This window comes from Macaca thibetana, chromosome 18, assembly GCF_024542745.1.
Source record: "Macaca thibetana thibetana isolate TM-01 chromosome 18, ASM2454274v1, whole genome shotgun sequence".
Lineage (NCBI taxonomy): Eukaryota > Metazoa > Chordata > Mammalia > Primates > Cercopithecidae > Macaca > Macaca thibetana.
Genome location: NC_065595.1, coordinates 45,731,049 through 45,756,492, shown reverse-complemented (window position 1 = coordinate 45,756,492; position 25,444 = coordinate 45,731,049). Strand labels below are relative to the sequence as shown.

The window sequence follows — 25,444 nt, the reverse complement described above, 5'->3', positions numbered from 1 at the left end:
ATCTGCTAAGGTCATCTAAGTCATCTCAGTTCACCTGATTTGTAACCATTGCTAGGAAAGTGAAAATGTACATGAAATGTATATGAACTGAACAGGAAAAACTGAAAAATGTTCTTATTACTAAAAAAAAAAAAAAGAATGTAAAAATGAATGCTTGAAAAGTGTGATGGTTAATTTTACTAGTTCACTCGGCTAGGCAGTGGTGCCCAGTTGTTTCGCTTCGGCACCACAGGCCAAACACACACACACACACACAAGTATATATACAAAGAGAGAGATTGAATGATTTTTGACACACAAAAGCCAATAAAAATGTCCGTTAAAACTTTGGGAGGCCGAGGCGGGTGGATCACCTGAGGTCAGAAGTTTGAGACCAGCCTGGCCAACATGGCAAAACCCCGTCTCTACAAAAACACAGAAATTAGCTGGGCATGAGGGTGCGTGTCTGTAGTCCCAGGTACTCGGGAGGCTGAGGCAGGAGAATCGCCTGAACCCAGAAGGTGGGGGTTACAGTGAGCCGAGATCATGAGATCGCGACACTACACTCCAGCCTGGGAGACAGAGTGAGATTCTGTAAAAAAAAAAAAAAAAAAAAAATCCCCTATAATCAGGAATATCACCATTTTAAAATGTTTTCTTCAACTTTATCTATTTACTTACTTTTCTATGCATGAAAACATATGGGAACTTACTTTACTCAAATGACATCATACTGCATATATCAGATTCAAAACCTTGGAATCTTGTTTTTGTCCCGTAATATATTAAAGTGATCATTTTTCCATGCCCCTAAATATCTTTAACCTAAATACCTAAATATATTTAACTGCTGATTTTTTTCGGCAGTTACCAAATAATCTATCACATAACTGAACTATAATCTGTTTAACTAGTTGACTATTTCCAGGCTTTTTGATGATTTCTTTTTCTTCTTTAAATACACAGTGCTCTCTCCTGATTTGAAAAAGCCAGTTAGACACCGTTTCTGGAATCTGAGGTCTCTAGAGGTCAGGATCAAAAGCGTTGCGCTTGGTTCCAGTTCACGCAAGCCAGAGCTCATTATGAATAAAAGAGCATGTTGCTAACCTGGCCTTTAGCCAGAGTCTGACCTGGCATGAAAACATATCGCTGTTCTGGAGATAATCACAAAGATCTGCAACCATCATAAAGGTTTCTGTGGCAGTGGTGTGGACTCCTGATCCCTGCTCCTATGTCATCATTGCTATTATAAACATGCATTTGTATTAAACTAACATAGTAATGTTTGTGACTTGTCTAAAATGTGTCTAATCTTACAAGATTCTTGTAAGAAAGAAAATCAACAAATAAAGGAGAGGAGGAGTATGAATATACCTGTTTGGTATCTCAGTAAGAATATATTTTGTATTCTATATTTATTCACTCTCCCAGTTATGAGACAAAACTAAATGTGTGCTTGTGAGTGATGAAGAGAATGGATGTTCTTGGAGAACAAAGAAACACATGGTAGCATGTGAGTGTTTCTCCAAAGCACAGTTGACTTGGGAGTTTCAGGGCCCATCTCTCCCATCACTGCAGATTTGTTTCTCTATCCATTATCCTCATTTACAGAAGTCCTGATCCATATCCCCAGAGCCAACATACAGCTCACAGCAGCTAGATTTCCCTGAGACAATTAAGTGGCTTTTTTCCCAATTGCTCTTCCCAGAATTTAGATGGGAGAAAAACATTTTGCGAAATGTTAATACTCTAATGGCAAGAATTAATTTGTGGATGTGGTTAAATGCTATCTTAGCAATGCCTTGAAATGTAGCATATGATTAGCACTTCACTGGTACAGATAGTCATTGTCTTTAAGAAATTCATTTTAAGGTCTCTTGTTCTATTATTGTTATATACTATATTTTATGCCTTCCTTTTAAATTTCGTATGCCATATTCTAAAGAAAACTGTTTCTTACGAATGCTGCATTTTATTTTTCAGACTAATCTTAACTTGCCTACCTCTTGTTTGGAGACTCATATAAGATGTTTGTTGTCTTCAGGATGTCTGTTAGCTAAAAGAAGATAAAAAGGACATTTTCTCCTACATGCTGAATGACTGAAACTTGTATATGTGAAAGTTACTATCTTACAATAAATTTATATTACATTGTGTTTTTAAAAAATGGAGTCACTCCAGCCTAGCCAATATGGTGAAACCCCGTGTCTACTAAAAATACAAAAATTAGCTAGGCGTGGTGGCGTGTGCCTGTACTCCCAGCTACTCAGGAGGCTGAGGCAGGAGAATCGCTTGAACCCAGGAGGCGGGGCTGCAGTGAGCCGAGATTGTGCCACTGCACTCCTGCCTGGGCGACAGAGTGAGACTCCGTCTCAAAAAAAAAAAAAAAATTGGAGTCACTAAATTACAGAGAAAAAATACAATGTGGTAAAGAAGATTTGGATTAAAACGACAGGAAAATAATTCAAATCAAGATATATTTATGAATCTATTCTGTTCTTTTATTTATTTATGTATTCTTTTGTTCATTCAAAAGTATTTATTTATCATCTGTCATATCTCAGACACAGTTCTATACCCTGCAGACAGACCAGTAAACTAAAAGACAAGAATTCTTGTCCTCTTGGGCCCCATATTCTAGTGGAGACAGAGACATTCCTACACTAAAATAAATTCCAATTTTATAAGGAAATCACAGCATAAGTGCTGGAAATATTAAATAATAAAATGCCACAAAACATAAGAAAATTCAAAATTTAAATAAATATATTTTTGGCATAAAATCATATTTATGAGATAAATATTACAAATAAAATTGTATGAAGCCTGAAATTTTACTAGTAAATTATCCGCAAGTGCTTAATAAGTATAAGATAAGGGAAACACAAATACTTTTTCTTCTCTTACAAAGTTGACACTCTCACACTTTTGGCTACCAAAATGTTGGGGAGTGGGCTTCTCCACACACCAAGCAATTCTCCAACAGACACCAACTGGACATCCTACAATTTAACTCAATTCTCACACTACCTACCTAGAAATAGCATCACATCGCACAGGTTAAGGGCTCACTTCGACAAAACTACCCCGAACTGGAAATGCCAATCACAAATCTAGGCCTCCACAATTTCTGAACAACCATCTATAAACTGGGAGTTCCTACAACCCCCTCCTTGAGTTTGATTAATTTGGTAGAATGGTTCATAGAACTCAAGGAAACAGATTACTTCCATTTACCAGTTTATTACAAAGTATATTAGAAAGGATACAGATGGACAGCAAGATGGAAGTGATGCATAGGGCAAGATACGTGGGAGGGGCGCAGAGCTCCCATGCCCTCTCTGAATGAGCTATCCTCCCAGTACCCCCACGTGTTCAGCAGCCCGGAGTTCTATGAACTATGCAGTTCAGGGATTTTTATGGAGGCTTCATCACATAGGCATGACCAATTATTACCTCAATCTCCAGCCCCTCTCTCTTTCCTGGAGCTTGAGGGAAGAGCTGAAAGTTCCAAGCTTCTAATCATAGCTTGGTCTTTCTGGTGACTAGCCTCCATCTAGGAGCCCACAATAGAACAAGTTGCCTCATTAGAACAAAAAATGTTCCTACCTCCCAGGAAACTCCAAGGGATTAGGACCTCTGTGTCAGGAGCCAGGGCCAAAGACCAAATATCAGCACAAAAGATGCACCTAGCACCACTATCGCTCAGGAAATTAAAAGGGTTAGAGGAATTCTGTGCCAGGAACCAAGGCACAGACCACATATATATTTCTTATTATATCACAATATGACAGTAAGAAATGTGTAGAAATGGCATGGCTTGAAAGGCATTGTCGTAACTCAGCAAGAACATGCTTTGACAGGTTGTTCAATAACAATACGGAGAGGATAGAGTTAAAGAGGAATCGTGCTTTGGTTTTACAATGCTCATGGTTCCGTAAGAAGGAAAGGCAGAGTTAGGCGCAGTGGCTCACGCCTGTAATCCCAGCACTTTTGGAGGCCAAGGCAGGTGGATCACTTGAGGTCAGGAGTTCGAAACCAGCCTGGCCAACATAGGGAAACCGCATCTCTACTAAAAATAGAAAAATTAGCTGGGTGTGGTGGCGTGTGCCTGTAATCCCATCTACTTGGGAGGTTGAGGCAGAAGAATCATTTGAACCTGGGAGGTGGAGGTTGCAGTAAGTCAACATTGTGCCACTGTACTCCAGCCTGGGTGACAGAGTGAGACTCTGTCTCAAGAAAAAAGAAGGAAAGGCAGGATCAGAAAAATCATTATTTCTGTAGCACAATGAAAGAAAATAAATGACCCATTTGCACAAGGTTTTAGGTGATGCAAGAAAGACAGATTATCTTACAATATACTGCAGTCTAGAGAACCCTTGAGGAATAACAAAATAGTAAACATGGAAAACCAGAAAAGAATGATATACTTTTAAAGAGGTCATTAGAGTGTAAAACTAGCCTAAATATCCACTTAAAATTCTAACATTGTTTGGTAATGATGTAATGCCATTACCATTATACAATGCAGTAGTTGATTCTTAATCATTTTCATTATAAATAATTATAAATGTTAAGCTGTTACATTAATTTGTCTTTAAAGGAAGGGCTATTTTTTAAGGTCAGCTGTTGTAGAAAGGGCTACAGATTGAGAAATTAAGGCTACTGCAAAATCCGTATCTTTAAGCTCTCCTGAGCTTACGATTTTTATTTAAACCACCCATTAGACATCTTTCCAGAATCCCTTAAGGACCTCTGACTTGACATGTCCTAAAGTGAACTCAGTATCATGCTTGATATCCCATTTCATTGTCTCTACTAACAGTTCTATCTACTTAGACTGGCTAGCTACAAACCTGGGAATAACCTCTCTCTCTCTCTCTCATTCATACACACACACACACACACACACACATACACACACACTCCTACTGAAGATCACATGTTTGGTGATCTCTCCTCTCTATCATCATTATCACTGTTTTAGGCCAGGTCCTCATCAGTTTTCATCTGGATCATGATACTTGCCCTCTGGCTGATCTTCTGGACTCCAGTCTCTCATCATTTGTTTCATCCTGTGGCTGAAGTCATCTTCCTAAAAACAAACCAGATCACAGACACCATTTCTCTAATACCTTTTTAGGTTTTCCTTCTGCCCATGCACTCCTATAAGTAAAATATTTATCTCAAATATACACATCCATTTGTAAATAGCATATATTATACAAGTACTGCATTAACATATCATACACATAAGAAAACATAAAAATTGAAAAATTAAAGGATGAGATGCAGATGAAATAACCTCTATTTTATATGCCATTTATTTATTATTATTATTATTATTTTAAATAATGTCGTGCTCTGTTTTCCAGACTGGAGTGCAGTGGTGTGATCATAGCTCACTGCAGCTTCTAACTTCTGGGCTCAAGCAATCATCCTGTCTCAGCCTCCCTAATAGCTGGGCCGACAGGTGCATGCCACCATACCTAGCTAATTAATTTATTCCATTTATCACTGGTATATAAAAATATTTTGCCATTACTAAAATGTTGTTTAGTGAGAGTAATATGGTTGAATATTCTTCACATTTGTTGGAAATTTTTATTGTTATAAGGCAACTTACAAATATATTTAGTTTTTCTGGCTATCAGAGCTGCAGAATACACCTCACATAGAACCACATATACAAACAGAGGAAGCATTCATTGGATGAGCTTATGAAAGTATGATCCTCATTTTTCAAAGACCATCCACCAGTTTTGCAAGGACTTTTGTTAAAATTTATTAACATTTGAAATATTCATGTTATTTCAATCTTTTTAAGTCATTTGTCCATTCTGTGAGGCTTAGGTCAACCCAGATAATGTAATACATAAATCCACTTCACCAAGTACACATAAATTGCTGATAAATGGTAATTTGCTTTAAGAATGAACAAGGTTCTTAAGGACACCTCTCAGTGCTGTGGATCTCAACCTTCCCTCAGTATTCTTTGCACGTAGCAGTCCCTCTGTCGGTCTGATATATGGACCAAATGAGAGTACCAATGTCAATCCACGTTGCTTATTAGTAAAGCATAAATCCTTTCTCACATTTTTGGATAGATAGCCAAGTTTTAATACTTTCTTCCCACACCCCAGTATATCACTCACTAAGCCCTTCAGTGGTTCTCACCCCACTTTGGAGACCACTGGCCATTGTATTACATTCAAATATCTCAGCGGACATACAAGGACTTTCCCAGTCACCCCAAGCAATCTCTCCAATTCCTCAAAGCCTACTCATCAGCCACATTGAACATTTCATCATCCTCGAATCTGGTTATAGCTTTGTCTTTCACATTTTCTGTCTGGAATACTCTTACCCACACACGCCTTAACCAAAACCATCTTCACCTAGTACACTCTTTGTCATCCTTCGAGACATGCACAAATTAGTGCACTTTGATGTTCTTTCTGCCTGCCCAGTGTTCTGGGCACTCTGTTCACACCTTTTAATGCCCCTTGAACCACACTATGGACACATCTGTCTTTCCCTATGTGGGAAGCCCCTTGGAGCCAAAGACCATTTGGGTAGTCACAGAGCCTGACACAGAGACTTCCTAATAGAAAGCGCCACAAAAAATGTCTCCTGGATATTACAACTTAGAAAGATTGAAGCAATTTAAAATATAAAAAGCCAAAGAACAGCAAATATTTGTTGAAGAATTGAAGACCAAGAGAAAAAACTTCTGAGGAGAGTCAAGGAATCAATTCCCTGTTATTCTTACCCTGGCTGACCAATTCATAGATGGGATATAAGGGAGCTGCAAAGAAGATGCAACTGGCAAGGTTAGGTTTAATTAATCAAGAATAGCTTTTGATTCAAGAAAAACTGGCTACATCGTCTTCCAGAAGATCCCATGATGAGATGATGGTGAACCCAGTGACCCCTAGAAAGCATTCGGGCATTGTACTCCATAGAGCTGCAACAGAAAACTAGAAATTCCATCTCTCAGCCTCAGAGACTGAGGGGGACTGAGAAGACAGCTTTACCGTCTAAGAGATAATTACTAATTAATAACTTAATTAAACACATTGCCTTCAAAATGTATAGAACTGATTACCTTCAGCTACACCTGCTCCAAGCAGCATATTAAAAAAAATTCAACTTATTTCTTTGCATGTGAGTTTGTTTTCAGTGTGACATAAAACCATAAACATTTCTATCACATAGTGGCTTTGCATAAGCAAAGGTAACAATTTTTCTCCTTTTGATGTACATTAAACATAGCTTATAATATACACCCAAATATATATCATATAATAATTTTGTTTTTCCATTCTATGTTATCTTATGCAGGCAGCAGTTTTTGCCAGTGGTCATAGTTAGAAATTAGGACATGGATGAGTCATTTAAGCTTTCTCCCGAACTTCACTTATAAAATGATGACACTTTTTAGCTAACTCACAAATATTCCTAAGAGCCCACAGAGTTCTTTGAAGGTGGTATTATTTTTTATTGCAACACTTACTCCATGAATAAACGCTAGAGTCATCATAAAGCAGTGATCCCTGCAAGCTGTTATTTCATGCCACCTTTGCTACTCATCTTAATAAACACTATCATATCTTGGTAATGAACACTTCCATCTCAGTTTCACAGGGTATTGCCAATATATTTATAAGTAGTTCACTGTAGCATATTTCTTGATTTATATTTAAAGCAACTTACAACTTAGCAAGGACTCAGAGACAAAAATTAATTATATAAAATTAAAATAATTTTAGTAAACACCTTAAAACATTAATTGATAAACTCTGCCTCTCCTTAGTCCCTTGTGCTAGATATCCTTGGAAATGTGTGATTGAAACTCTCAGAATATCAGCTTTGGAAAGATGCTCATATTATATAAAAATATTTAATTGGTAGCAGTCTTATAAAGAAGTAAATGGTTTAAAAGGAGAGTAGATGTCACTGATGGATGTGGGCAAAGACAAACAAAATTGTTGAGATCAAGAACATTATTCAGTGCCCAGAAACACATTACAATATCTTATATCTGCATAGCACTTTAGAGTTTACAGCATCCATCAGTCCTTTATCTCTTTTAAGCACATGAAGCGCAGGGAGATGCAGGAAGGAAGTTTAGTTGACATAATCTCTGCCCTTTGGAGAAAGAAACCCAAAACTTATTGAAAACCATGACTTTATTTTTCTCACATTGATATCCATGTTTTTTCCCTTTATTTACGAACTGAATTTTATTCACAAAGCTTTATTTCAACATTCCCATGAACATGACAAGAAAATTATTTGGCAACGCATAATCAGACAATCATGGGAAAAACATAGGACAATTTGACACCACTAAAATATTTCATTCTTTATACACATACCTTCACTCCTCAAGGAGCAAATGACCAACAATGCCATCAAAATTAGCAAATTTATTTGTGTTAATGTAACCTTACTTACCTAACGGTTGGTGTGTGCCCTAGGGTATCATCAAGATAGATGATCTTTGCCGAACGCTGTGTCACAGAAGAGTTTGGATGATAAAACTCCACTCTTGCCTGGAGTAGACTAACCTTGGCTAAATCATAAGATAACCCTGACAGGCAGAGAGAGAGAATTTGTCACCTTTAAGTGTTTTTCTACATGATATTTTATAATGATAACAACAACATTCATGTTTCCCAAAGACTTTACAAGTAACTGAGTACCTACCTTGAACTGGTAACCTATTGCTTATCCCCTGCTATAGCTAGACTATTTCAGTCTAACTTTATCCCCAACCCTCCTAGGTGAAATGGATCCCTGTGGCAGCCATTACTCACAATCACCAAGATTCCTACTTTCTAGGAATCTTGGTGATTCCTAGAAATGTAAACATAGCCCTTAAAGTTAGGTAATGACCATGTAACTTTCCTTGACCAGAGAAATGTGAGAAGTGACCTGTATCATTTCTGGGTGAAAGCACTTGAGGTTTGGTGCATAGTCCTCTGCATCCTCTCTGCCATGGTGCTCAGGGAAATTCACAGGAATGAAGCAGGCTAGAACAATGAGTCACTGTGATAGCAGCACTGGAAATTTTGCATGAGGAGGAAATTTACTTTTGTTGTATTAAGCCACTGAGATTTTGATGGCATTTGTTACAGCAATATAATTTAGCCTGCCCTAACTGATACAATCTCTCACTAGCTCGGTCACCATTTATGTAGCATCCCACAACTGCATATGTTACTGTTACACCAGTAGGTGGTATATACATATACATGAGTTGACACCAGTCACTGTTGAGAGCAATATCTCAAAGAAATACCTGGGAACAGCAGGAAGGTAGTTGGGATAAATCACACTGGGTTCCACACCCTTGCCATGTCCCTGGATTAGCACTGAGGGCTCTCCAATGTAAATAATCATCTTGATTTATCATCAAGGAGGTATCAGTTTTATGGGAGGAGAAAGGGGTTTAATTTAGAACACACTAAAATCTAGTGGGCAGCCACATTGACCAATGGAATAGAATAGAGAACATAGAAATAAAGCAACAGATTTATAGCCAACTGATCTTTGACAAAGCTGACGAGAACTTGCACTGGGAAAGGACATCCTCTTAAATTAATGGTGCTGAGAAAATGGAATAGCCACATTCAGAAGAGTGAAACTGGACCCCCTATCTCTCAACATATACAAAAATCAACTAAAAATGGATTAAAAACTTAAAGGTAAGACCCCAAACTACAAAAATACTAGAAGAAAACTAGGAAAAACTCTCCTGGACATTGGTCTAGGTAAAGAATTTATAACTAAGATCTCAATAACACAGACAACAAAAACAAAAATAGACAAATGTAATTTAATTAAGCTAAAAAAAATTCTGCACAGCAAAAGAAATAACAGAATGAAAGACAACCTGTTGAATGAGAGAAAATATTTGCCAAATATTCATTTTACAGGGGACTAATATCTAGAATACATAAGGAACTCAAACAACTCAACCGGAAAAAAAAAAACTAAACCCATCAAAAAGTGGGCAAAGGACATGAGTAGACCTTTTTCAAAATAGGACTACAAATAGCCAACAGGTTTAAGGAAAAAAATGTACAACATTATTAATAATCAAAGAAACTCAAATCAAAACCACAATGAGATATCATCTATCATACCACAGTCAGAATGGCTATTATTAAAGAGACAAAAAAATAGCAAATGCTGGCTGGGATGTGCAGAAGAGAACTCTTTAATACACTGTTAGTGGGAATATAAAGTTGTATAGCCACTATATAAAACAGCATGGCAATTTCTCAAGAAAACTATAAATAGAATTACCATTTGATCCAGCAATCCTACTATTGGGCATCTACCCAAAGGAAAATAAATCAATATATCAAAGAGATACCTGAACTGCCATGTTTATTGCAGCACTATTCACAACTTCAAAGATATGGAATCAACATAAGTATCTATCAACAGATGAAAAGATAAAGAAAATGTAGTGTATATACAGAATGAAATATGATTCATCCATTAAAAATAATGAAATTGTGTTATTTGCAGCAACATGGATGAAACTGGAGATTATCATAAGTGAAATAAGCCAAGCACAAAATGATGTAGTATGTTCTCACATATTGTGGAAACTAAGAAATCTGAACACATGGAATTAGAGAGTGGAAATACAGACAAAGAAACTGAGTAAGGTGAGTGGAGTGAGGGGGAGGAGGATGAAGAGAAGTGAGTTAAAGTGTACAAAAATATAGTAAGATAAAAAGAGGTAATTTAATGTGTGCTAGAGAATAAGATGACTATACTTAAAAATATATGTATATACACATATTATACTCAGGTGATAGACACCGTAAATACGCTGACTTGATCACTATGCATTATATACATGTGAAAATCTTTCGGGTACCCCATACATTTACACAAATAAAAATAGAGTTCAAGTGGAAAAATAAATAAATTTTTTAAAGCCCATAGAAATGGAAATTCCTAACAAGTAAGGGAAAGGCAGAAATAAGGCTTGCAAATAGGTTAAGAATATGGGTACAGATTCAGAAGTAATCCACACACACTTGAAAGATGAACCGAAGACACACATAAAATTTCTAATGAAAATGGCAGAGTGGGAAAAAAGACAAGAAATGAGTCTGAGGAAACACTATTGGAGGACAGAGAGAGGAGAAGAAGCAAGGAAGGAAGATATGAGAACTATGATGACAACAGCCATTCATTTTCAGAGCTAAGAATACCAAATCTTCATTAATAAATTCATTTAAATTTAAATTTCAAGGTTTTTAATGAAGATAAAAAATGTACTAAACCTTAACAATCCATGTACTGTCTCAGATATTAAAATAGATTACCCATGTGACAGGCAGCTGGACATTATCTGTAATAGAAAGCAAAATGATTTTTAATTCAATGTCTCAGAACTAATTTATCATGATTTAAAGGAAAAGCAGAACTTTTTGAACACATATTATCTGTTCCACATTATAGTCATTTATTTATTCGTCAAACATATCCTACACATCCGGCACATACCAGGCACTGCAGGGCACAGTCCTCGTTCTTGGGCTGGCGACCTCACTCTCGTGCCCATTTCACACATTGCTTCCCCTGCAGCCATGCTGCACCTGGTGCCAGCTTTCCCCCTGCAAGGATGACCTCCACAGTGAATTAGCTAGCATTTTCTGAACCCTAGCTATGTGTGCCAGGTACTACGCTAAGTGCCTTATATGGACTTTCTCACTTAATCTTCAAGACAACCCTATGAGGTGGAAATTAGTATCATCCCTATTTTACAGCATGTGAGGCTTAAATGTTGAGAAACTTGCCTAAGGTCATACAGCTTGCAGGTGGTGTAGTCAAGACTCAAAATAGACTGGCTAATGCCAAAGCGAGGATCAACACCTCTCTACTGAAAACGTGGTCCTCAAACTAGCAGCAATGCCATTACCTGGGAGTTTGCTAGAAATGCAGAATCTCAGGCCCAACTCCAGACACGCTCAAATTTGGCTTCAACAATATCCCCAGGTGATCCCTCTTAAAATTTGAGAAGCACCGTGCTAAATCACTCCACTACGAAGACTTGGCTTTAATGAACGCTGGGGGAGATACAGACAATCTTTCCTCCTGAGTAGCAATTTGTAGGGCGCGGGAGGAAAGGTATATAATGTGTTTTCCAAGAGCTAACAGGATTCAGACAAATCCTTGCTGTTTCAAACACTTAGAGATCACTGCGACCAGCGCGGGTCGGGACCACTTCCAAAAGCAGCAGATCTTGAGCTGGATCTTGAAGCCAGAACATGTTCTCATTTCATTAAAAATAGCTGCTGTTCCAAATGGACAAGCAGTAAACTTCTGGAGTTCGCTTCTCCAGCCTGCACTCCACTTTCCAAATAGAACCCAAATATCAACAGCATCAACAAGCAGATTTTAAACCCCAATAAAACATGCTATTATTAAATTGTTAGTTGAATTAGAATTGCCTAGTTTAATTAGTAATATTCATGACAAAACTAGTTTGCCCCTTATTATGAATCTTGCTCCAGGTAGAAGTACAAACACTTGGTGTAAAAAGCAGATGCTCCCCGGTTGGTGTGCAAGCCCCCGTTTGCAGGTACTTAATTCAGGGTGTGGCAGCGCCTTTTCAAGCCCCCCTCTGCAAGCCGCGCCTCCTCCCTCACGAGTGGGGTCAAACTACTTAGTTTATTTCACCCGCTGGCACTTTCTTCCCTGTCACGAATTCATCCTGTCTTCCTTTGGCCTGAGACAGCGTCTTTAGGCGGGTCGGCTCGGACCTGCCCAGCGGGGCGCCCACCTGCACCCGCACCCGCACCCGCACCCGCACCCGCACCCGCACCCGCACCCGCACCCGCGGGAAGGGGCGGCGCTGGCCGGGCTCTCTCGGGTGGACTCGCGGAGCGGCGGCGGCGGTGGCAGACTGCGAGTCACGTGCGACAGAGGGGGCGGAGCGCGGCGGGCCGGGTGGGTGGAGAAAACAAAGCCCCCAGCTGTCAGCAGAGGAAGGAGGCGACAGCGCCGGAGCAGGTGAGTCAAGTGCATTTAAAGCGGTACCGCCCTGGCTCACCCCGACACCCCCTGCCCTGGAGCAGTCCCTCCCAGGCCAGGGGCTGGCCGCCCCTCCTCCTGCCGCTGAGTTCTGCAGCCCACGGGGCTCCGAGCAAGCGGAACAGGGGGTCCAGAGTCCAGCAAGAAGTTGTGCAGGGGTCGGCTAGGCGGTCTCGGTGTGCACCCCGCCGCGCTCCCGCGTGTAGCATCTCTGGTTCGGGGCCCCAGCTCTGTGCACCCCAGAAAAGGGGAGGGAGGGAGTTGGGGCTGCCACGCTGGCAGAAGCGAAGTGGACTGGTTCTAAGGGGTGAGGCTGGGGCTGTCCAGGGTAGGAAGACGGCGTTGGTGAAGGAGGGGGGCTCGTGATTGCGCGACCGCGGCGCAAGATCCTCCAGGCTCTAGCTGGGAGCCGGGACTGAGAGAGCTGGGGGCGCTGGCAGGGGCTGCGCGCTTGGGGACAGATCAGGAAGTGTAGCGCGCTGGCGCTCGCCCGCCTGGGAGCATCCCCCGGACCCCGGGCACTTCCCCTTCGGCAGCCACTACTCTCCCACTCCGACACCGGCCACCATCCGCGCTCCCGGGACTCAGGAGCCGGGTGGGCGCAAAAGGAAGCGGGTTGTTATTCTGCGCTCAAGCGGCTCTTCTGCAGGGAGCACGGGAGCGCAGGGCGAGGGCTACTCAGCGACTTCGCACTCCGCTCAGTGGGAAATTCTTCGGTCTACACTTAGAAGGGCTATGCTGAAGCCAGAAATCCCACAAAGAGCCGGGAGAGGGGTGGACGCGGAAAGCCGTCCCCTCTGAACCTGGGGTGCTCGATAAAGCTGACTTTCAGACCCCAAAAGGGCTAGTGGGTTTGGTCACTCCTCCAGTGACTTCGTCAATCCAGTGCCGAGGGCAGAGCCGTAACCTCGGAGAAGGGGCGCTGCAGCCATTTGATCAGGAGAAGCCTTTGTCTTAACCCCCAGGCCCCTCCTGCTAGTCCTCGCAGGGTCAGTAGCGCGGGGAGTAATTAATATTCCGAACGTTAGCCGTTCCTTCACCTCCGCACCAGCCAACACTGCTGTCCCCTCCCTGAGTGTCTTCTCTATCACTTGCTCACATCTCCTTTTCCAAAAAAAAAAAAGAAGAAGAAGAAGAAGAACAAAAGGAAAATAGTGCAGACCCGCTAGGCAGGAAGAGGTCACTAAAAACACTATCGTGCTGTCAATGTAGAATCAAGGGTTAAGCGCTCAAACCCGCGCCAGCGCGCACCGAAACGGAAGAACTTCCTTGATTAGCATAGTATCGACCTTGGGGCCGCGCTGCGAGGCGGAGGTTCGGTCCCAGCTGGGGTGAAGTGTGCAGACCGGTCGCGATTGTGGTCAGACGCAGCACCTACTTCTAATCTGAGGACCCGCAATTTACACCTTTGCTGAACAGGACACTGTGGAATGAAACAGAACAGAGATCAAAAGGTAATCTGAAGAATGGCAACATTTCCCCTGCTTCTCTTGAACGCTAAATTTGGCCAAATTTTTATCAAGCAAAAGGGGTATGGTTCTTGGTTAGCCTGTGTCCCCTCTGGAAATGAAATGCTTCCTTACTTTGCTTTCGTTCTTTTCTGCCAAACTGATTAAAGACATCAGTTAGGGGTAAGATAAGAGGTCTGGGAGCTCACCAAGTGATTGGTAGATAAGCTTAACTGGTAAATTTTTCTTGTGTGGGTCTCTATCAAAGCACTGGTTCTAAAATTTTGCTGCATATGGAATCACCTGGGGAGCTTTGAGAACTCCTGATGTCCTGATCACATCCCAAACTATTTAAATCAGGTTGTTTGGGAGTGAGAAATAGGCATAGTATTTAAAAGCAAAAACAAACAACTCCAGGTGACTTCATTGTGCAGCCAAGTTGGGAAAACTCTATAGCAAAGGAAGAGTTCAGTGGCCACCAGCAAGCAGCAGGTATTGCAAGACAAGATGCCACTTTAACTACTTGGGTGGGTGAGAGAAAAGACGCTGAAACTGGAGTGCCGATGACTAACACCCTGGGGTGGGGAGCTGTGATCTAGCAGCCTAGCTGGTGGTGACACCTACCACATCATTTTTCCCTTGCCTGGCTAGGGTCTGATTGGAAAGATCGAAGCTTACTTCAATGCCTGGTTTCTGCACTGTTGTTAAGGGAAACGGATAGAAACTTCCATTCCTGTGATGACTCATGTGTAGCAGGCAGTAGGGAAACCCAGCAGAAACATACTCCAGCAGCCTGGTGAGTCAGCAGGCTGCACAGCGATCCCTGTGAATAGGAAGTAATTACAGCGAGTAGTTTGTTGACAGGCACAAACTCCACTCCTTTGAAAGCACATTTTAATATCTGATCAGGATCTACTAGCTTGCAGGAGCCACTCCCTTTAAGTACCCCATTCTGCCTGTTTCATATAATGCTCTCTTCTGTTAGAAGAGGAAACACAAAGCTAACTAGACATCCTGTAACTTCCTTGGTGGGAAGCATATAAAAAAAAACTGTTGGGAAAGTGTAAACTGGTTTGGGTTATTTCAGTTATGTGAAGTAGGATGAATATGTAACACATAACTTTTGCATACAAAAAAGTCAAATATTACTTAATTATACATCCAGGAGTGGATTAAAGGATCTATTTAAATAGAAATGGTTACACTTAACATTTTACTTAAAACCTTGTATTGGCTATTAACCAAAGGTTTCTTGCCTTTAAAAAAAAGTCATCCCAAAAGAATGACTCCAGGATAACCTGTTATTTCTGGTTCTTTGCATCTTTAAACAGGTTATCTTAGAGTCGTCAAAAAACAAACTTTCTTTTTCTTCTTTCAGTTTTAATACCAATAAATAAAAATAGTGAAGACACTATTTTTAATGTCACTGTCACCCTCTGTACTGTTGTCTAAATGCTTTCTTCCCCATCCTGAATTTCCTTTTCTTTTTTTTTTTTTGAGACGGAGTCTCACTCTGTTGCCCAGGCCGGCACAATTTTGGCTCACTGCAACCTCTGCTTCTGGGTTCAAGTGATTCTCCTGCCTCAGCCTCCTGAGTAGCTGGGATTACAGGCACACACCGTCATGCCCAGCTAATTTTTATATTTTTACAGAGATGGGGTTTTGCCATGTTGGCCAGGCTGGTCTTGAACTCCTGACCTGAGGTGATCCACCTGCCTTGGCCTTCCAAAGTTCTGGGATTACAGGCGTGAGCCACGGCACCGGCCCTCAATTTCTTTAAGGAGGAACAACGGTGTCTTGCACACAGCAAGCACTCAATATTGTTGGCCGTTGAACTTCATCTGAACCTCTCTTATAGCATCTATTGTAGCTTGCTTGGTATTCTATTTTCTCGTGGGGGCCTTAATGTCTGTAGCCCCCAAAGCAGGCGCACAGACTTTGTGAGTTACTGATACTGCTTGTTCGTACTGAAGAGTATCAAAAGTTGGGGAGAACACTGAAAACCAAAGCGTCCTGAGTACATTCAGTTTGTTGTTTTCCAAGACAGACATTCCAGATATATAAAAGCCGAAGTCCTGTTACAATTCTTTCTTGTTATGATAGCTCATTTGTTCACTTACATTTTATACCCAACAATTTAGCATTTTGAGCATAACTAATAATTATTATCACATTTAACCACACTCTGATGGGCCAAAGAATCACTTCACAAAATTTCACTCTCTGCTTATTATTGTGAAAAACCACATATGAATTTAATGAGCTAGGAGAGACATTATAGAATAGATTGACAGTTAAATAGCTTTTATTTTCACCTGTGTATTGGCCATTGAACTAGCATAAGTACATTTAAATCGCCAGCATATTAAAAGTAAGAAGTTGGATGTATTTTGTGATAAGTACAACCAAAACTATATGTTAATAAGAATTTCCAAAGGCCAAAATGATATAAATGCATTCATTCTCACTTCTATGTAGCTTAGAAAAAGAACTGGAGAGGCACTTCTGAAATGTCAACACCTTTTTGGGAGGCATAAGAGATAAAGTAATTTAGAAAAACAGAACTAACTTTGGGAGGCCAAGGTGGGCGGATCACCTGAGGTCAGGAGTTCAAGACCAGCCTGGCCAAACATGGTGAAATCCCGTCTCTACTAAAAAATATGAAAATTAGCTAGGCATGGTGGCACACTCCTGTAGTCCCAGCTACTCGAGAGGCTGAGATGAGAGGATCACTTGAACCTGGGGAGGCAGCAGAAGTTGCAGTGATCCAAGATTGCACCACTGCACTCCAGCCTGGGGAACAGAGGGAGAGGCCATCCAAAAAAAAAAAAAAAGACTAATCAGATTACTTCATATTAGTGAGAAACTGTTTCTCAGAGTATGATATATACATAGCTCTGTAATATTTACAAGTAGGCTAAAAGGGGTAGAGTAGGAGAAAGTGTGTCATCTCAATTTTATAAGCTCTAAAGTGTTTGAGAACAGATGAGAACCACCCAGTCTTATTACCTTAAATTTATACAGCCCTCTGGTCTTATTAACATATCAAAGCTTAAACATAATTGGGTAAATGGTATTCCCAGGTGCCAAATTACGCAAGTGAATCCAACAAGTTAGGTGATCCCGGCAATGCCAAGGCATTGACTCCTGGATTATTGACTCCTTTTCCAGTGTTTATTGCATCATATAGGTTTTGATGCCGTCTTGCCTTGAGGCTTTGGCTACACAAGACTGGTTTGAATTAACTCCTTCCTCAAAAAGTAGAAACTACTCTACTCACATACATCATTCTCTCAGCGACTTCGTTCTTTTTTTTTTTTTTTTTTTTTTGAGCTGGAGTCTTGCTCTGTCACCCAGCCTGGAGTGCAGTGGCGCCATCTCAGCTCACTGCAAGCTCCACCTCCCGGGTTCACTCCATTTTCCTGCCTCAGCTTCCCGAGTAGCTGGGACTACAAGCACCTGCCACCACACCTGGCTAATTTTTTGTATTTTTAGTGAAACGGGGTTTTACTGTGTTAGCCAGGATGGTCTCGATCTCCTGACCTCGTGATCCACCCGTCTCAGCCTCCCAAAGTGCTGGGATTACAGGCGTGAGCCACCACGCCCAGCCAACTTTATTCTTAAGTAATTAACCTTTGGAATTAACCAACCCCAAACATTTTGAGCCATCTTTAGCTTTTTATCTAGGTAACCATAATAATAAGTTCTTCAAATCTTTTTCCAAGTCATAGAAGTGTAAACTTTACTAGAGACCCTTACAGATTAGTTCCACCACCCATAGAAATCTTAAATGCCTGGTGCCTCTTCACTAAGGAGTCTTCCAATTTATGCTTGACTGTCTCCCTCAAAGCACATTCCCATCTCTCCTTGCAGCATTCACCTATTGGAGGCCACAAAGAATACATCCAACTCTATATAATTCAACTGCAACCATCTTAAACATTGAAAGAGAATTTATACTCTTTAATCTGAGATAATAAAAAGTCTGGCTTTGGTATTTCAAACCTCTTCATTTCACAAAATTTTTGTTCCAAATTTGCAAGATTTGAGAAGTATCCAAAATTATGTTTCTTACACCAGAGCTTTATCGAATATAATTAATTGGTAAATTTGCTTCCAATAAACCTAATCTAGTAATCTATTACTTCTAAAATCACTGACAAACTTCATACAATTACATTAAGCTGTGTTGAGATGAAACTCACGACTCCATCTGTTTCTAGGATCAGCAAACTGTGACCCATTGTTTGTTTTGTATGACCTTGAAGCCAAGATGGCTTTTTATATTTTTTCAGTCATGGAAAAATATTCAAAGAAGAAAATACTTGAGGACACTTGAAAATTATATAAAATTCAAATCTCTGTGTCCAAAATAAAGTTTCATTGGACTGCAGCCACACTTATTTGTTGACATCTTGTCTATGGCTGTGGCAGCATGGAATTGTTGAACCAGACTGTATGCCCACAAAACCTAGAATATTGACAGCAAAACTGCAGACCTCTGATTTACCCCAGTTTAACATACTTCAAATTTTAAATAAAAATTTCTTCACTTAAAGCCTTAGTTTTTTTTGTTTTTGTTTTTGTTTCCCTTAGAGAAGGTTAAGAAAAAAGGAGTTATCAACTATAGGTCAACTAATCACTAAAAATAAAAGAGTTTATTTTCATATTCTTCTTGTGTACGTACTTTGCAAAAAGCAGTATATTTCTAAATATATGAATTTTAGTGATATGGTCAACCGTATAACTTCTGAATCCAAAAAGCCCAAATAGTGCAATACTAACTAGTAATCATTTCCAGAGCTCTAGAAGATGTGAAAGCATGTCCTTAAGAGCCATCCCAGTGTGAACACTTCCCTTAACTCTTTAGCCAATGTTTTTCCAACCTATGAGGGCCTTCATATGCTTGTTTTAGTATATTAAGACATAATTTGGAAATTTATTCAGATTTAGAAATTTTTATTGACTGTCACTTCAAACACTTAACATGATGTGGAAACTTGCTGTTTTTGGAAATAGCACTACTATTTTCCTTTTCATTGAATTACATTTATTTTGTTTTGAGACAGAGTCTCATTCTGTGGCCCAGGCTAGAGTGCAATGGTGCGATCTCAGCTCACTGCAACCTCCACCTCCCAGGTTCAAGTGATTCTCATGCCTCAGCCTCCCAAGTAGTTGGGATTAGAGGCACACGCCACCATATCTAGCTAATTTTTATACGTTTAGTAGAGATGAGGTTTCAGCATGTTGGCCAGGTTGGTCTCGAACTCCTGACCTCAAGTGATCCACCTGCTTCAGCCCCCTTAAGTGCTGGGATTACAGGCATGAGCCACAGTGCCTGGCCTGGAAATAGCACTACTTTTCTAAAACATACATTTAATGTAAATTGCTTGCTACTTGTAATGGCAAGGATCACTAAATCCTAAAAAGATATACACATGGTTACTAACACTGCTAAAGTTGACATTATGCTGTGGACAATTTTGTTTAAAATTTCCAAATTCAAAAGTAGACCAGATTATAATCCAGAAATTCCAAATTCATCTTAAATTATTTCCAGTCTGCTCAAAGCTGGAAAGATTACTATTAAGATTCTAGAAAGGATATTAACTACATTGATGGGAAGGAGTCTCAATTTTTTATTTTAAGTGTTGCTTGTCATAAAACTTCCTTCAGCTAAAAGAACTTCCTCCTTTTGATGAATTGTTAATGTCACAGAATGGGAGTTTGCGATGAGTTTCACTTAGATAATAGAGCAACTTGAAGGGTTGTATATAACGGGTGTTCTCTTCACCCCTTCCAGAATCAGCTGCAATTTGTAGACTGAAAAGACAAAGGGATTCCTTTCTCACCAAATCAAACAACACATTATACTTAATGTAAGTTTTGAGGTACCTAACATCAGCTAAATTATTTCTAAAAACAAAAAATTGTGTGTATTTAATCCCATCCTAAGACTATTGATAGTAATGGCATGTTAGGTCACTGACTTCCACGTTAACCCCTAGTGCTTCTGATGGGGGAAAGGAGGAAAGGGATGGCTGGAGATTGATGTGTAACTCCCATGCTGACTGGGTAAGGAACCAATCCAAGTGAAATTAACTGCCCTTCCTTATCATAATCTAGATTCACATTTTAATAATATATTATTTAATATATTATATACATTATATATTGTATATTTTAATATATAATATATATTTAATATATGAGATATAATATATTAAATATATAACATATTTTATATATAATATATTATATATTATATATAAATTATTATATATTTGTTTACTACCTTGTTGAAATCCTTAATAAGCTGTCTCTTTTAACCCCCTAGAAGAGAGGTAAAATATCTTCCAGGTATGAAATATATAGCCTGTTCTATACACATAGCATTAATAGTTCTCTCCAAATTAATTTCTAAAATTAGAAAATAATTAGACTTACTATATTTTTACTACAGCAGGGACTTCATAATTATCAATTGCTTAAACAGAGGCAAAACATCCAACAGTGTTCTGCTAACAGGCAAACCTTGGCCCCAACTTACTATAAACATCATGGCAGGAATGACTATCGGTATTTGAAGTAGGTAGGAGGTGGGTAAATACACAAGAAAAGGCACCTAGAAATGAGTAGATGCCTTTGTTTTGCTGAAGTACCCGAAACTATTTACTGCACATCATACATAAAAATGAAATCAGAGGATTAGCTTGCCCCTTTAAAAGCTGGTCAAGGCTTTCAAAAACTGTTAAGAGATGACAGGGCCTGAAACCACCTTGTACATTCCTTCCTTCTTTCAAAGATCATCTTAAATCTGATCAACTTAACAGCATTTGATATTAAGAAGGAAAACCTTTCATGATTCTTACCAAGAAACTACTATCTTAGCTTTCCCACTGAGCTGCTTCAGCTCTCCATAAAGTGGAAAAAAAGAGAGACCTGAGAAGGAAGACCTTGCTGGTTTTGCTCCACCTGGTTCTTCCCGGGAAAGAAGCTATTGATATAAGTAAGACTCTTCGGTAGTTTCACTTCCAGCTTGCCCTCTATCGTGATTTTTTTAAAAGTGTGGTCTCCTGGGCACAGATCCCCTAAAAGGAGCGTCCACAAATTAGCAGCCGTAATAACCACGTGTGTGATGTAGTATTGGCAAATCCAGAAGCAATTCCCTCTACAGTTGAAATGTTTAGGGAACATGGTCAGTGGGTCTGTTAATTCTCCATCCCAGCACCTGGCCTTCAGCACTTCAAGATAAATTAGAATTTGGAGGTATGCTTTTCTCTAGGGTTGCAAGGTAAAATACAGGATAACCAGTTAAATTTGATTTTAGATAAGATTTGTTTTAATGTATCTGAATTTGAATTAACTGAGCATTTCATTTTTTTATTTGGTTTTTAATTTTTATTTTTGCTAAATTCAGCAATCCTACTTTTATGATACAATAGATTTCAAAATGACTAGCTTTCCTGGTCTGTAAAAGAGCTGAGGTTATATTTATGAGATAATGAATTAAAAATGTCTTAGCTGCCTTCACCTGCTAAAGGAAAAAAGTCATTAACTGAAGTTTTTTTGTGCAATGTACTAAACTGAGAGGAAATAAAAAGTAAAACAAGAATTAGAAAATTAGCAATCTTTTTTATTTTGTAAGATATTTTAAAGTACTTTCTATTCTTTCACCAATTTTTTGATAGAATAAATACTTCAATAGGTATATTGTTAGTTCAAGTAGGGCTAACGTGAGCAATCCATCAACGATGTCAACAGTATGTTCCTAATCAAAATGAGATTCCAAGTGATTGCAATGATGCCTTGCTACCCAGATGAGGCATCAGCATCACCTGGGAGTGTCTTAAATGCAGCATTTGAGGCTCCATTCCAGACTTCCTCAATCAGAATCTTAATGTTAACAAACGAACACAGGTGAATCATATGCGTGTTGAAGTTTGAGAAGCCCTGAACTAGAGGATTCACTTTTCCCACACATTAAATTGGTATTTTTGTTTGATACCTTGTTGAATAATCCTTAATAAGCTGTCTTTTTTCACCCCCTAGAAGATAGATAAAGTATCTTCCAGGTATGAGACCACTGTATTTCTATTTTGTTCATATAAAATTCCTTAATGGCCATTTATAGTATTATGAATCAACTTGAAAAAATAATTTTTTTTTGAGACAGAGTCTCTCTCTGTTGCCCAGGCTGGAGTGCAGTGGTACAATCATCATTCATTGCAGCCTCCACCTCTTGGGCTCAAGTGATCCTCCCACCTCAGCCTCTTGAGTAGCTGGGACTATAGCCACATGCTGCCATGCCCAGCTAATTTTTGTATTTTTTGTAGAGATGGGGTTTTACCATGTTGCCCAGGCTGGTCTTGAACTCCTGAGGACAAACAATCCACCCACCTCGGCCTCCCAAAGTGTTGGGGTTACAGGCATGAGCCACCACACCTGGCCTATAAGTCAACTTTTTCAAAGACTCTCATGGAATAAATGAACAGCCTAATATGTAATTCTGGATTGTCCTTGATTATTAACCTGTTAATTAGGTGGATCACAATTCCTGGCACTCAGATCACCAGCAAATCTCTTTTGTTTTTCGTTTTATTATTGTAACTTACAGAACAGTATTTATATACCAATACCACATATTCATATACTTGTATCCCCAGATTCCTCTAAAACTGGACAAAAGGAGATTCAGTTGGGTCTATGGGAGATTCCAAACTATTCTTGTGAAATTTAAAGTTTTTTAAAGTAACAAAAAGAGTCCATAGATAATTCTTTTTGAGTTCTAAAACCTAACTTCTTTATGCCTGCTTTCCTGTCTTTTAGAAGTTATAGTATTATATCATAGAATGAATTCTGAAATTGGAACAAGAATGCCAAGTAGCTGGAGTTTTAAAACTAGTTCTGCTGCTAACTGGGTGACTTTAGAGATGTTATTAATATCCTTCATCAACATCCTTCAAATTGAGTTTTTTCATCTGTCAGAGAAAGCAAAGTCTGACAAGAGTTACGAGATCAGATAATGTTTGTGTACATCTTTATGACTGTAGGATGTACAGTGATGTCCTAAGACTTGTTTAATAATCTGCTTCATGTAGGGCTGGCAGTTGACTATTATAGGATGTGGTTTCCTGCAACATGCCTGATTTGGAAGAAGGGTGATGTTCATTTAACTGTTCCATCTACACACTGGGAATGAAGCCACAGAGCATGTATCTTACATGTAGCTGCTGGCTATATATGTCCACATCAGCCACACACTCCCTTCTGCTCTCCGAACCTTAAAGTTCTCATGGCTGGGGAACAGTGATGTGCTCCAGGGTACCAAGCAATGGATTCCTCAGTAGACATTGCTCTGTGAAATCAAAAGACAGGTTTTGTTTTGTTTTGTTTTCTTCTTCTAGAATTCTGTATAATCTTGCCTGCACTCTTTCTCAGGAAATGATTATTACTACATTATTACATAATTGTGATTAGTTATTAAGTAGTTTTTTATCTTATCCAATCATACAACCCCAAATTGGAAGAGCCTGCATGGTCATTTTCTTAAAACATCCCAGGGTGGAATTTCCCCCACTAGCACGCAAAGGAGAAATCTATTTATCCTTTTGTTGTTTTAATAAATAAATATACATTCATTAGTGAGAGTTCAAACCAAAAAGCATGGGTGTGGGAGGAAGTACTCCTAATGTTAACCACCCTTGTGCAACTATTGCAAAAACTATTTTTATTATTGTGTAAAGTTCTTCTTGTCTGTATTTACATTCAACAATATCTTACATAAAACATTTCCTTAGCATTTTTAATGTTCCCTTTATCCAGCTTAATGTCTCTAGCTTTGGCGTCTTTGCCTGTGCCTTCTCTCGCTCTTCTGTCTTGGATGTCTTAGTTGATTCAAGTTTGGACTTTGTCTTATCTCAGGTTCTTGGTATGCAAAATGTGTGATTCACCTGTGTGTGGTGGCTCATGCCTATAATCCAGCACTTTGGAAGGCTGAGGCAGGAGGATTTATTGAGGTTAGAAGTTCAAGACCTGCCTGGGCAGCATAGCAAGACTCTATGATTACCAAAAAATTTTCAAAAAATTGCCAGGCATGGTGCCATGCTTATAGTCCCAGATGCTTGGAAGGCTGAGGCAGGAGGATCACTTGAGCCCTTGAGTTCAAGGCTTCAGGGAGCTATGATCACACCACTGCACTACAGCTCGGGAAACAGAGTGAGACATTCTCTCTCTCTCTTTTTTTTTTATTGTGGTCCACTGACCAGTGGCATCAGCATCACCTAGGAGCATCTCATAAATGCAGAACCTCAGGGTCTTCCCCAGACATCCTCATTCAGAATCTGCACTTTAGGAGGATCCCCAGGTAATTATTGTTTGGCATTAATATTTGAGAAACATTGATATGGAAAGCCTTTCCTAACCTCCTAACCATGGCCTCCACCCATCTCAATGGAGTGAGTTAGGTGACCCATATTTGGTTTGCTTTTCATTCTCCCTGCATGTCAACCCATTGAAGATTGCAATAAACTTGTATTCATCTCCATATCCCCAGATTCTAGTACAGTGCTTGACACAAGATTTTAACTTTGGGAATTGTTTCATTTTCCAATACAATGATTTGTAGATGAAGAATTGCAATGAGAATCTTCTTGTGCACTCAGAAAGGGTGCTCTCCACCATGGGACTGCAGTTTGTTAGAGGGTGCCCTTTCATTGCAGTCTTTTTTTTAAAAAACAGGCTTGGTGGGGAATGCTTCTCTCTGAATAACTTCTGGAAGTCCACTGCCAAAACTTTATTTCTTCTGCTTTGTTAAATACTAATACCTCTGGGAGGAATGACATTTGAGGCTTGGTGTGAGAGTTGACCAGTTGGCAGGTTTTGGTAAGGGTTTAGGAGGAAGAGAATGCTTATCTGACAGGAGAGGATAAGGAGCACTAGGAAAGATA

At 39.6% G+C, this 25,444-nt stretch overlaps 1 protein-coding gene and 1 long non-coding RNA gene across 11 annotated transcripts in view; one reads left to right on the top strand and one right to left on the bottom strand.

Annotated features, from left to right (window-relative positions):
* Window positions 1-12,791, bottom strand: part of LOC126941064 (uncharacterized) — a 93,958-nt gene extending 81,167 nt beyond the window's left edge. For 8 of the 9 annotated variants that reach the window (XR_007721071.1, XR_007721074.1, XR_007721070.1 and 5 more), the window contains exon 1: window positions 1,983-12,791. This is a non-coding gene — a long non-coding RNA (uncharacterized LOC126941064). The remainder of the gene's footprint in view (window positions 1-1,982) is intronic. The other variant, XR_007721069.1, reaches the window with a different exon arrangement.
* Window positions 12,792-12,885: 94 nt separating this feature from the next.
* The window catches only part of MAPRE2 (microtubule associated protein RP/EB family member 2), a 165,653-nt gene continuing 153,094 nt past the window's right edge, over window positions 12,886-25,444 (top strand). Inside the window, exon 1 of one of the 2 annotated variants that reach the window (XM_050767299.1) lies at window positions 12,886-13,026. Coding sequence is in view for 1 of the 2 variants with exons in the window: in XM_050767298.1 (XP_050623255.1) it covers window positions 14,478-14,501 (24 nt within the window). In the remaining variant the exon portion in view is untranslated. Of the gene's footprint in view, window positions 13,027-14,264; window positions 14,502-25,444 lie in introns of those variants that run through there. The other variant, XM_050767298.1, reaches the window with a different exon arrangement.